Genomic DNA, 13,592 nt, shown 5'->3' on the forward strand with positions numbered 1-13,592 from the left:
TGTTTAGCAGAAACGGGTAGAAATCAATGCTGCTGAAGTCTGGGTGCTTGATCTCTTGTGCAGCACCATTGCTGCTGAGCTGGGTTTTCCTTGGTGAAAGGAAAACTCCACAAGCCTGATTTTTTCCCATCTGCCTGTACTGGAACCAAAACAGGAGCTGAAGTAACTCCATGTTCCTCTGCAACTGGGGGACCTCCAGGTACACCTGTGTGGGGGAGAGCCGGACACTGCCCTGTGCTGCCAAGTGATGGATGAAGAAAAGGTTCTGGTTAGGGCTTGTCAGGTGCCTCAGTACGTGTGCTCTCCTTTGCAAGGGGCAATGGGTTTGGGTGAAGCCTTTCCCCAACGCTACGAGGTATGTGAGAGGAGTCAGGGCCCAGAGAGGCGGCCTGCAAGAGGTGGGCAATGCCTGTGCCCCAAAACATGCCGCCCCACTGCGAGCATGTGGGAGATGCCATCTGTACGGGGCAGACAGAGGCAGCCATTTGTGTGATCACAACGCAAACGTGGGCACTCACGGGGTCACCCGTGGGGGTCCTACAGCCCTTGGGGGGGGACCGGGAGCGGCGCGCCTCCGAGCGGGCCAACGCAAAGTGCGAGGCCCCGGGAAGCAGAGCTGTCCCGCTCGCGCCTGGCTGCTTTTTCACCGCCCGGCGCAGGCGCTCGCCATGGGCACCCTTCCCGGGAGCAGCGGAGTCCTGCCGGAAGGGGCCCTTCGCGGCATTTCCGGGCCGGGCGGCGGCAGAGCTCCAGCGGCGCGGACCCCGGGCGGCGGCGGCAGCACCACCGCACCTGGGCCGGAGTGGACCCCACCTCCCTCCGTACCTGGGCCGGGCGGGCGGCACCATGATCACCTCGGCCGGTGAGGGAGCGGCGTGGGGTAGCGTTGCCCGATCGGGTTTCGCTGAGTCAGGGCTGTGACTGGGCACCGCCGCAGGCCGCGGGGGCTCCAGCCGCGGCGCTTCGTCTGGCCACCTATCACCGGGGCCTCCCCCCGCCCCAGGCACCCCTGGCTGGTCGCCGCCGTGCGCCTCGGCGGGCGCTGGAGGCCGGTCAGGTGCCCGGCGGTTCGCCACAACCGGCGTTTTAAGCCTGAGCGGCGCGGGGGCTGCCCGGTGCCCGCCGTTGCCCTGCGGCGGTCTCCCGGCCGCTCTGGTGCTGCAGCGGCCGGAGCGGGCAGGCCCTTCTTCGGGCTCGGTGGGGACGCGCGGGAGGCAGAGGTGGGTGCTGCCTGCCCCGGTACCGCGTCCTCTTCCTGTCTGTACTTCGTGAGCGCAGCGTGGTGGCTTCGCGGGCCCCCTGGCAGACCGTGGTGTGCCCCAGCAGTGAGTTGAAGGGCCTCACCTGTTTAAAGCGGATAACCCGTAGGAAGTATCACACCTGGGCAGTGGGTTCTGTAGGAGTGCAGCAGGGAATGAAAAAAGAGGAAGAGGCACACTTGAGCTTTACAGGACATCAGAAATTCAAATGCCTAGCAGGGGAAAAGCCAGCTTAAAGAGTCCAGGCAAATTAAATTTGCGAGGAGCTAGATGTTAAACATAAGAAAACATGAGAGATATTTCTAAAAGTACTCAAGCCAGAAATTAATGTGTGACAGGTATGTCTTTGTGAGAGAAACAGTGCAGAGGGTAATAGTCTGCGAAAAGCTTTATCTTTCTGAACTCTTTATGTTTCAGTCTTATTTTAGTAGGTATTAATTTCAAAAGGGCTTTAAAAAGCTAAATATGTTGAATAGAAGTAGGATCAGGTAAGCACGGGAGCTTTTTTAAGTAAATAAATGAAATCATATGTTTGGAGTGGAGTTGCTGAATGGAGCAATATGGGCTGGGCTACAGAACCTGCCTTCCTTGCTGAAGGGCCACATCAGTGCTTCCTCAGTTGTTACAGACGTGTCTAGCCTGGTTTTAAAAAAATCTGATACTGGAGGTTCTACAGCCTTGTTAGGCAAAGCAAGTAATTGTCTTACTGTCAGAAAACTTACCATCAAACCCCGATCTTTATTTATCAAATAAAGCTTTGTCTTGCTGTTCCTCTTTGTATCTGGCACAAAGATCAGATTATTCCCTTCCTGTTGGCAGCTGCCCTGTACATGTGTGACCTCTGTAACCTTATGTGATTTCCATAGACTGACCAGTTAACCTGCCTAAGTCCTGATTGCTGGACCTTTTTGTTCTTATTGCTCAGTTCTGAACACCCAGGTTTGCTCGTAACTCTTAAAACATGGTGCCCAGCACTGGGCACAGTGGTCTGACGCATGTGTGCCAGTGCCAAGCAGAATGAAGGATTCCCTCATATACCTGCCAAGAAACATTCTCACTCACACACCTCCCTGTGAAGTTTGTGTTCTCTTCCTTCCACTGCAGCCACATGATACTACTGATCATGTTTCATTTCAATCCAGTGTACTATTCAAATTCCTTTCTATTTTTGTACATTTTAGTTTTGACCTGCACACTCTCCTTTTAGATTCGTCAGAATCTTTTGAAAGGCAAGTTCAGCCCTCCAGTAGGCTTGCTGGCCTTTCCAATATGATGTCTTATTTAGTTTTAAAAGGTTATCAATCTATACAACAGATGAAAGATTAAAAGCAGTGAATTGTGCTGGACTTCAATCAGATGCTATTCCAATGTTCTCAGTTGCAAACTTGCAGTCTGATGGTAAAGCCATCTTCAGATTGAGCTCCCCAGATAACCTCTCTTCCACTTACGTCAGACAAACAATATTTCTGTAGCTGTGTATATACAGTGTTCTGGGACAGCATCCCAGGTGTTTTGACATGATCTTTACGCCCCTTGGGAAAGTGGGAAGTGGCTTGCTAGCAAGCAGTCAGCAAACCAGTGACGAAGCTGGAAGTAAATCCCAGATTCTCTTGAGTTCCTGTCTAATATGTTTTCCTCTAAGAAAGATCATCTTTTGTAAACAGTGTACCCTTTCAGTTATAAATTTTGAACTATTCTATATCATATTTAATACAAACTTGGATCTGATAATGAATTTTAATACTGAAGATTTTTAAACCTGCATTCCAAAGACAGTCTTCTTCCCTGTTCTGTTGGTTTTGAGCTATATAACGTGTTCACTTTTAAAACAGAGTGAGTCCAAAACTGACTATGATCTTGTTTTGCAGCTGGAATTATCTCTCTTCTGGATGAAGAAGAGCCACAGCTCAAGGTAAGCTGTTACATCTGGGAGAAAATAACAGCAAATGCATGATGTTGAGAGCTTGAAATTGAAATAAGTAGATCTCCATAATTAATGGTTGGATAGCAACAGGTGGGCCCTAAATCTTGTCTAGATTTAGGGAAAGAAAGGGTTTAGGTAACATGATAACAGATGTCGAAATTCCTTGTTTTGAACAAGGATCAAAATGGAGCTTTGCATGCAAAGATCTCTAGTCATCAAAGCTGCTAGCTCTCTGATGATAATGGGGTTTTGTTAATTAAGTATTCCAGAGACTGCATTTTGACTACAAAAAATTCAAAGCTCAAGAACGTCTCAAGTTTTTAACATAATTTAAGTGATGTAAAACAAAATCACAGTTACAGTTTTCACTGGGGATGGGGGTGGAATCACAATAGCAATAGGAGGAAAAAAGTAACAACAGAAGCTTTACAGTTCACAGACTGTATGAATCCATAGGATATCACGAAACACTCGAAGTGGTGGTGTATTGATGATGCTTGCTAGTTACTTGAACAGTTAACATAGTTCCTTTTAGGAGGTGGATGTGTATCTTGTAGTATTGGTAATCCCCTAAATGTTTGGAAACAGGCATAGATGGTGATGGATTGGAGTGAGTGAGGCCTGCTTTTCCTCTGTACTGATTACAAGTGGGCTGATTCTAGTCTGGATATTGTTCATTTGCTAAAGTATTGTGTCCAAATAAATACATAGAGTTGGCTGGTATAGACCACAGGCCAATTCTGTGTGCTACGTGAAGGTTGCCACAAAGATTTTAAAACTTTGTATTTTAAGGATTAAGTATTCCTTAAAAACTATATTTTAAGGAATTGTAGCCACTCGTTCGTCACAGAGAGAGGCTTTGGGAAGGAGCATCAGGGTTGTCTTACCTGTTGAATTAACAGCCCTTTGTTTGCAAAGGACTTGGAAGGTTTGGTGAATGCTTGCTAAGGTCTTTTAAAGTAGAATTTGCTGTTGAAGTGGGTCAGTGTTTATGATATTGGTCTTAGCTGGTACTTCATTTTTACTGGGGAAAGGTAATAAATGCATTTTTTTATGTAATGTAACATTCTATTATCTTTTGTAGGAGTTTGCTCTTCACAAGTTGAATGCAGTTGTCAATGACTTCTGGGCAGAAATCTCTGAGTCAGTGGACAAAATGTAAGCCACTTATTACTTGAGGGTGTGCTGCTTAAAAAGAACATGAGATATGAAGTAAATGTAGTTCCGGTTGCTTGATACTGGCTAGTACAGCATCTGGCTCCATATTTTCTGGAAAGCACTAATATAAGAGGATATGGGGTTGGAGCTATAGTCTCAAACTTGCAAGTTTGATCAAGCTGTCATGTGTCCTTAAAGAGAACCGAGCACACAGAGCTGATCCTCTTCTCTCTCTCCTTTGCAGCGAAGTTCTCTATGAAGATGAGGGCTTTCGGAGTCGGCAGTTTGCTGCTCTAGTTGCTTCTAAAGTTTTTTACCACCTGGGAGCTTTTGAGGAATCGCTGAACTATGCCCTGGGAGCAGGTGACCTCTTCAATGTCAATGACAACTCGGAATATGTGGAGACGATCATTGGTAAAAAACTGTTGCTGCAAAGAAAAGCTCTTGTGCCTTTGAGATTTTACTTGATTTAGCTGCTTTTCTCCATATTCCTTTTTCTCCCCTTGTATTCATTTAAAGTGATGTTTTAGCTAATTTTACTGAGTTTATTTGTGCTTGCTTTCTTCTGCTTTGGGATTCTGTAATGGAACTGACTTGGGAGTTCTGGCATTTTTTTCCTATTCTTAACCCTTATTCTATTGCAAGATCCTAATAGGAAAATTACTTTGGTTATTTATTGTCCTTTCTCTCATTTGTGTGCTAATGTTATAAATTTCAGCATAACTTTGGAAATAATCAGCTAATAAGTGTAGCTGCAGACCTGACTGAGGAATACAACTTCTTTTATCCATCCTTACTAAGATAGCAAGTCAGATGCTGAATGCATGTATAATTTGAATGTCTTTTGAAAGTCTGGTCTGCTGGTGTCATTTACTTTGTACAGGACATTATGGACCAGGACTGGCTTTCAGTCTCCCCAGCTAGTTCTTATAGTAGAGCTGTCAGGAGGAAGTAATCTCTTACTGCTGTTTCCTTATTTATTTAAAATATTCCACTTGAACAAAGATTATGCCCTTGCTTCCATTTTTAAAATATCTGCTTGGTTTGAGCACAAACATTAGAGTTTGTTAGGAGAGAGTATTAGGATCTTCCACTACTACATGTATATGAGTACACAAATAGTTCTTGTTCCTCACCTTTGTTAGTTTCCCATATGCTGTATTTGCTGGTAGGATGTCTATGTGCACATACTAGTCTTTTCATCAGCAAACATCTTGAAAGTTGACTCCTTTCCATATTTATTCAATATCTTCTCAGCAAAATGTATTGACCACTATACCAAGCAGTGTGTGGAGAATGCAGAGCTGCCAGAAGGGGAGAAGAAGCCTGTTGATGAAAGGCTAGAAGGGATAGTGAACAAAATGTTCCAGCGGTGCTTGGATGACCACAAGTACAAGCAGGCCATCGGCATAGCTCTAGAGACACGCAGGCTGGACATCTTTGAGAAAACCATCCTTGAATCGGTATGTGCAAGACCCAGGAGGGGGAGGTAGCTGGTCTCTTCCAGGTGTGGATTCAGAAGTGAAGTACTCAATCCATGTTGCTATGAAACTCACCCTGCTTTGTATGAACAGAATAAAAGATGAAAATCAAAGTGTTTGGTTCATCATGTCCATGGAAGGCAGTGCCACTCAGGGCTGTTGAGTATAGAGAGACCCCTAACTTTAAGAAATCCCCAAGCTGCAAGTTCCTGGGAGAGTATTCCCAGGAAGCTTGGCCATGCACCCTCTTCTTAAGGTATTCCCTGTCAGCTACTAGCAGAGATACGATGCTGGACTAGGCAGACTTTAGGTCTGGTGTATTTTATTTTGGTGTGCTTGTCATCTGCTCTAACTCCCTGGGAGGGGGTCGTTAGGTCTAGGTCATTTATTTATGGCAGGCAAAAGAAAATAATCCAGTAATTGTGTGAGTAGCTCTAATTTTCAGTAAGTGGCTGCATGCAGTATTAGCCTGCCCTGACTTTAAGATGGTAGGTACAGACTGGCCTTAACATCTTTCACTGAGGGTTTAAGGTAAGTCGTATTATGTAGTAGTAGCACTAAGAGAAGCATGGCTGTAGTCATTTGTAGCAGCTCAACAGTTGTGTGTAATCTGATTAGTCTGTAGTATCTCAGTCATATGCCAGACACATGGTTTAAATCTTAAATTTTAGCCCTTTCAGTTTACAGCTTTCCCATATTTTTGAATGCCTCCTGTTTTTGTATACCGGAATGAGAATCATAAGGCATTCATTTTGCTTTCTGTGTTCTGTTTTCTGTCCTATGCATTTACTAACTTAATTGTCCGTTATACATTACTCATCTCAAATTACCTTTCTGAAGTTTAGTAACCAAATCTGTTTCTTGGTCTCTAGGAAGAAATAGGCATGTTTGGGATCTTTTCTTGGCGCATGGTTTGTTTTGTTGACGTTTTATGTTAGTACAGTGACTTTCACTGCAGTCAAGAATGATTGAATAAGGGATGTGAAGAAGGGGAAATAGCTATTGAACTTTTAAATTAATCTGTTGCATGTTTTAACTATTGAATTTAATGTTGATCCTGTACATTTTTGGTAGTATTTTATAATAAATATAAGCTTTTCTGAAAATCTGAAAGGAAACTGTGAAGATTTATGTGTTCACATCTTTTGCTCTGCTTTTTAAAATAAAAAGGAGGTAGCTTTGTTTTAATTTCTAAATCCTATTTGTTAGTCCAAACTCAGAATTAATATCCCTGAATTTTATTTCAGAATGATGTTCCTGGGATGCTAGCCTACAGCTTGAAGCTTTGTATGTCTTTGATGCAGAATAAACAGTTCCGTAATAAAGTCTTGAGAGTTCTAGTTAAAATCTACATGAATCTGGAGAAACCAGATTTCATCAATGTGTGCCAGGTAAGCTTCTCAGAGTGATGTTCAAAGATCAATCAAAAGTTGCTCTTCTTTAGATGTATTTGACTTGACAGCTACTCGATCTCTTTGTTAATCAATGAAATGAAGTACCTTCTCTTGGTTGTGTGCTTCAAATATATATCAAAATGAGATCAAATTGAAAAGGAGACGTAAATATTGCACATTGGTCAATTTATAGAGAAAGAAGCATGTTCAAAGGCAGTTTGAGGATGTAGACAACTCTGACAGAATATTTCAAGCCTATGTACAGAGTATCAGATGGAAGGTTCACAGCTTTGAATTGTGTTTACTTCTCCAAAGAACATTGACAGTGCTTTGTTTTTTTGGTCAGCCATTGTCTGAAAGTGTTTAGAGAATCAGTTATGAAGTTACTCAGGTGTTCTCAGACCTCTGCCATACTTCGTATGCCAGGTACATGTGACTCAGGACTGTTATACCTGTTCCATTTTAGCTGAGATATCCCTACAAAATGACTGATTCTTCTTTAATCTGCTTTTGAAATTTCTGTGTTTAGTAAGACAATGTTGTCAGTATCCAAACTGCAGAAAGGTGTCTTGAGTTTGTAATACTTGGTCTTGTTTTTAAACTGACCTATGAAAACTTCAGAGATTTCTGTTACCTCCTGTGAGAGAGAGAAGTTTTTTTTTGAAAAGATGTTCTGTGGAAGCAGCAGATGAAGGAATGGTGAAAATGGAGTGTGTAGTGTTGCTTTTTCGTTCTGAAGTATGTAATGGGTGTGGTTTTTTTGTCTTCCTCCTGTTCTTCTCACTCAGTGCCTGATATTCCTGGATGACCCACAGGCTGTGAGTGACATTTTGGAAAAACTGGTGAAGGAAGATAACCTTCTCATGGCCTATCAAATTTGCTTTGATCTTTATGAAAGCGCTAGCCAGCAGTTCCTGTCTTCCGTGATCCAGAATCTCCGCACAGTTGGCACTCCCATTGCATCCGTGCCTGGATCCACCAACACTGGCACCGTCCCTGGGTCGGAGAAAGACAGGTGGGGAGGTTGGCTTGAGAAAGGGTGCAGTTGGTTACAGTCTTGCTCTGATGGAGCTTCCTGTTCTGTGTATAGATGCTCATTACAAGCAATCATGTTGTTCCCCTTCATTTAAGTCAGGGCAATAGACAAGACATGCTATTTGCTCAGGGCAAAATTGCATATTACTAGAACTCACTGTTTGGTAGGATGCATTTTCCACTGCAGCTGAGGTAAGCATGGTGCAGTTACTGTGGCTCAGCTAGTGAGCAATAATTCATTAAGCCATAGTGTGAAATGCTTGGGAACACTGATGTTGTGTGATCTTTGCAGCATCTTGTAAAGCTAAGGAAGGGGAGAGTTCAAGTAAAAAGCTTATCACAGCTATATGCAAGTTTGGTTTCACATCACAGCTTGTTGGAAGAATGAGCTCAGATGATACTGTAATGTTATAGACCCTTTTATACTTGCAGTTAAAAAGAGCTAGTTCAAATCTAGTCTGAGTTTTGTTAAGTCCTGACATTTAAAACTTCTTTAGTGGTCGACATAGAATCATAGAATGGCTTGGCTTGGAAGGGACCATAGAGATCATCTGGTTCCAACCCTGCTGTCACGGAGGGCAGCCTGGCTTTGAGTACTTCAGGGATGGGGCAGCCACAACTTCTCTGGGTGGCTTGTTCCAGTGTCTCGCCACTGTACAGTAAATGAACTTCCTCCTTATATCTATTCTAAATCTACCCTACATCACTGGATCATAGCTGCAGGAAGCAGCTGTTAAGAAAACCAGAGTTGTCACTAGCCATTCCATTTTCTTTATTTCTTGTTTTGATGGCTTTAAGGTAATTAGCAGATAGTTTTGTTTCAAACCTCTGTTTTTAGGGGATTGACCAACCCACGCAAAGGCTGCTGTCCAGCTCAGGGGCAGCATGGAGGAAGTTTGTGCCCCGTCAGCTCTTTAATCACTACAGCTGTCATGCCTGCATAGAACCTCATGCCTGCACTGTCTTTGATAGTGTGTGATTGATTGAGAATGCTGCCTGGATTAAGACTGGTTAACTATAAGGGTTTACATAGCTGTGAGGAACTGCACCTAAATGCTGAAGTGATACAGGCATAGCAAGCGTTTTCCTCTCCTCTTGCAGTGAAATAAAAGGAAAGACACAGAATAAATTATAAGTCTGCCTGTGAAGCATTAGGACAAGGTGCTAACAACAGCTTAATATGTTTCGTTTCCATTTCAACACTCTTAACATCCATCCTAATAGTGATGAGCTCAGTGCTTCTGGGTGAGGATATAATTATCCTTGCTGACTTGTTTGTTGACCTTGTTTTCTCACTAGTCTCTGCTTGTTCATTCCCTACAAGGATCTCTGTTTTTGTTGTCTCTATAGATGAAATAAGAGTGTGGGGTTTTCTAGGCCTTTTTCTTCAAGTTCCCTGAAAATTAAATTAGGAGGAGTTTCCTTCTCAGCAGTGACCCCCAGATAGTCGGCCCTTGTCCTGTCAGAGTCCTGGTTCCAGTCATGATCTCCATATCACAGGCTGCTTTTTGGGACAGTGTTCAGCCATAATTTCAGTGCTTGATTAGTTAGGAGTGGTGAACTAGGTTGCATTTTTAATTTTCATTTTATTTCAGTGATGCTATGGAAGCGGAAGAAAAACCAGGAAGCACTTGTGCAGGGAAATCTGCAGAAATTGTGAGTGTCCTTTCCAATATATGCCTTACTTAGTTTTTCTTACATGTTCTCTTTGAATTTCTGGGATTTCTGAACTGCTTTGGCTAACAAAGAATGGAATTCCACTTCTATCTTACTTGTCTCCAAGGTGACAGATGATCTCTGAGGACCAAATATCTGACAGTCTGGAAGTCCAGCAGTTCAGATACTGAAAGCTGGGAGAGAGCAGGAAGTGGGTAGATTTCAGCAGGAATTACAGTGCTCCGTCACTGAAGAAGGGGTCAGACGGATCTGGCTCTTGTGTTTGCTTTTTATTCATATTAAAATAACTCGTTCTAGAAGAAAAGGCCTGAAGTTTGCTGCTGAGAACCTAAGCTGATGAATTAGCTTAATACATTCTTTAACTTTTTTAATTTTTTTTCTTCTCCCAAAATCCAACTCTAGCTCTGGCTGTATAGAACTGATGCTGTTCTGCAGGAATGGCAGGAGGGGGTGCTGATGTAACAATTTGTTTTGAGCTAGCATGGTGGCTGTATTGCTGGTCCAGCTGGTTAGAATCTTTTTGTTTAGTTTCTTTCCCCAAGTAGTGGAGAAAGTGAGCATAAAATTGCATTTCAGCATGTAGAATGACTAATGCAATTCTGCATTTCTAATGCTGAAGAAAGGTAGTATTTCTAGGGAGGAAAGCAAAACCCAAGATGAATGAAAGTAAAACCCAAGATGAGTGTGGGGTTTTTTGTTGTTTCCTCATGGTGCATGTTTACAAACTAGACTTGGGAATCTTTGAGCAATTCTTGCAGATCATTTAAAAATTCATCAAGGACAAACAGAAGCGTTTTCTTGAAATTATCTTCCACAAGGAAAACAAATGGGGTTGAATTTCTTGCCCCATTAAAGAACCTGTAAACAGTGGTTTTGTACAGGAAAGGTCTTAAATCAGTTTCTGCTGCACTGGCATTGCTGACTGTGCCAAGGGACCGGTACATAAAAACAATTCTGTGACCAGAAATATTCGTGAGTTTAATCTTCCACAATTCAGAATGCTGACTATAAAGAAATAATTGAGGTCTCTGACTAGCTAACAGTGTCAGTACAAAATGCTACAGTGTACTTTTCACCCTGCTCAGAAGGGACTTAAGTTGGAACTTAATCTGTGGAAACTGTTCCATCATGAAGAAGAAGCAGGCCTTCTCAAAGAGCTTTGGAAGATCAATGTATTGGAGATTCCTAGTTCTACTAGGTGTTGTTCTAAATATATCCTGTAGCTCATAAGAATGGTGCTGCAGCTCAACAGGGTCATGTAAAGTGTTGTGGCTTCGTGGTGCTCTCCATTAATATTTCCTTGGAAATACAGGTTCACATCTGCAAAAGTGGTTGCCTCTTGCAGGAGACTCACCGTATCTATAGGGCCAAACAGCAGCCTGCAGAATATCGGATGTCACTCATATCCTTTTGCTTTCAATGAAATGATACATTTACTTCAGACTTTCTTCATCCACCTGCACTGTTGTGCACAAAGGGACTTGTGAGGTTTGAGGTTGTGCAGCAAGGGCAGAAACAATGTCCTTTTAGTCCTAAAACCTGGTAGATTTTGGAATATTGTGGTGGGAACATATCAGAGTGGCTTCTCATGAACTGAACTGTAACAGAGCCATAGTTGGTTTCTCATGCTTTTTCTTCTTTTTGCTTGTATGTGAAGAACCCAGAGCCTAAGGACCAGATCTCAAAAATGATTAAAATTTTAAGTGGGGAAATGGCCATTGAGTTACATCTGCAGTTTTTAATACGCAACAACAATACAGACCTCATGATTCTCAAAAACACAAAGGTGAGGCTTTTTGGATATGGTTGTCTTGGATTCATCTGTTTCATCCTGTGTTTGTTTTGACCATGTTGCTATTTTTACATCATCATCTTATGTTTTAGCATGACCTCCCTGGGTACATGTAAAACTTGAACATGTGAGGCTGAAGAAGAGCTGATTGCACCCAAAGAAGGCCATATAATCATTGTTTGAACTGACAGCTAGCATGATCTTGTGACAGGCTGCTATTAGCATGTTGTTTTGTTTGGGTTTGGGTTTTTTTTTTTTCCAATTGGTATAGAAACTAATCCTTTTCTTCACAGTCTTCCCCTTTTTTGTTTTTTGGTGGGTTTATTTTCATCTGGTCAGTAAGATGGATGAACTCACCCTTCAGGTCCACAACTGATCCGTTGCAAATGCTGCTGGTTGGGGAGTGATGGAGTCAGCCAGGACTGTAGGTTACAGTATGTTGGTATCTTTGTTGAGGTGTTCATGAGACCATACTTTCAGCTTGGCTAAAGAAATCCTGATACATGCTGAGAGACTAATACTTTCTTATTGAAGACAAAACTGATCCACTACTGTAGGCAGTGCTAGTGAACTGAGTAACTTGTTTTGGAAGGTGTTACTCAAGGGTGGGTAAATGAAAACTTACAGGTAAATTAAGCTCTCTTAAGCTAAATGAATTATTAGAAGCCATAGGAGAAGTTTTTTATATGTGAAATGAGATGCACATTGTCAGGAAAAATGGTAGGGGGTGCTTGTCAACACGTTCATCTATTTCAGGAGGCACTTCAAATGTATTGGAAAATCTTTTTCCATCTACTGGTTAAGTCTTGGGAATGATCCTGCTTGGGAGTGATGGTCCTGCATGGTGTTCCAGGGGTGGCTCGAAAACATCAACAGCACACACACTGCAGTGCTCAGTTGTGGGAACCAGAAGGAGGGGTTTTCCAATTAAGCTGCAATTGAAGTAATTTTATCTCTAACAGAAATTCATCAAAAGGATTGGTTTGCACTGGAAAGATGGGTAGAGGATATATTAAAATGTATTAACAATCTATTAGTTTGATTAAAGGTAAATTACCAATTAAATTAAGCACAATTATAATCCATTTTTCTGGTGTACTGGCAAGCATGCTAAGTGGCCTAGGGCATACCTTTTGCTGACTAGTGATACTGATTGTTTTTGTTCTTTCAGGATGCAGTTCGGAATTCTGTGTGTCATACAGCAACGGTTATAGCAAACTCCTTTATGCATTGTGGTACAACCAGCGACCAGTTCCTTAGGTAAATTTAGGCAAGGAAGCTCTAATGTCATTTAGAGGTCCTTGAAGAACATTGTTGCCCTGCTTAACTTCATACTGTTAAAAGGGTGTCTGCAAAACTCCAGGCTTACAGAAGAATACACAAAGGGTCTGAAAATTAATGTGCAGGCAGAGGGAAGAAGCTGGAATTGTTTCCTTTTCTCTCTCTTCACAAACTGACTTGATTTGACTGCTAACCATGTGAGCAGTTTGGAGGGTAGAGATCTGGAATGTTTGTTCTGTTTGCTAGTTGGAGAATTTCTGAGATGACGTATCTTTTTTTGGTAGAGACTGACAATGCTGAATGACTCTTGGAAGGCAGATGTCAGGGTTGACCTTACCAGGGACTTGAGGAAAGCTTCAGAAACTCTGCCAGAGTTTCTCCTAGAGAGTTGATGGGCTGCATGTTGGGCAGTTGTTCTCATCTTTCACTGAGATGACCAGTATCAAGGAAGTTGATTATGATCACCCAAAAATCAGGGCTGGTGAAGGGAGGAGAGGTGGAAAGTGGAAATGTGGTTAGTCTTCTTGCCTTCTGGAGCTGCTTTTCTGGTTTGAAAGAGGTCTTTAGTGCTCTGAAACCTCATTTGCAGGA

General features: G+C 42.5%; 1 protein-coding gene across 1 annotated transcript in view; it reads left to right on the forward strand.

The window, feature by feature from the left end:
• Window positions 1–717: 717 nt before the first annotated feature.
• The window catches only part of PSMD1 (proteasome 26S subunit, non-ATPase 1), a 71,289-nt gene continuing 58,414 nt past the window's right edge, over window positions 718–13,592 (forward strand). Inside the window, exons 1-10 of the mRNA XM_065674344.1 lie at window positions 718–862; window positions 3,128–3,171; window positions 4,268–4,341; window positions 4,586–4,755; window positions 5,599–5,804; window positions 7,070–7,213; window positions 8,005–8,231; window positions 9,847–9,907; window positions 11,586–11,714; window positions 12,892–12,980. Of these exons, the coding sequence (XP_065530416.1) occupies window positions 847–862; window positions 3,128–3,171; window positions 4,268–4,341; window positions 4,586–4,755; window positions 5,599–5,804; window positions 7,070–7,213; window positions 8,005–8,231; window positions 9,847–9,907; window positions 11,586–11,714; window positions 12,892–12,980 (1,160 nt within the window). The 5' untranslated portion in view covers window positions 718–846. The remainder of the gene's footprint in view (window positions 863–3,127; window positions 3,172–4,267; window positions 4,342–4,585; window positions 4,756–5,598; window positions 5,805–7,069; window positions 7,214–8,004; window positions 8,232–9,846; window positions 9,908–11,585; window positions 11,715–12,891; window positions 12,981–13,592) is intronic.

Source organism: Lathamus discolor, chromosome 3 (genome assembly GCF_037157495.1).
Source record: "Lathamus discolor isolate bLatDis1 chromosome 3, bLatDis1.hap1, whole genome shotgun sequence".
NCBI lineage: Eukaryota > Metazoa > Chordata > Aves > Psittaciformes > Psittacidae > Lathamus > Lathamus discolor.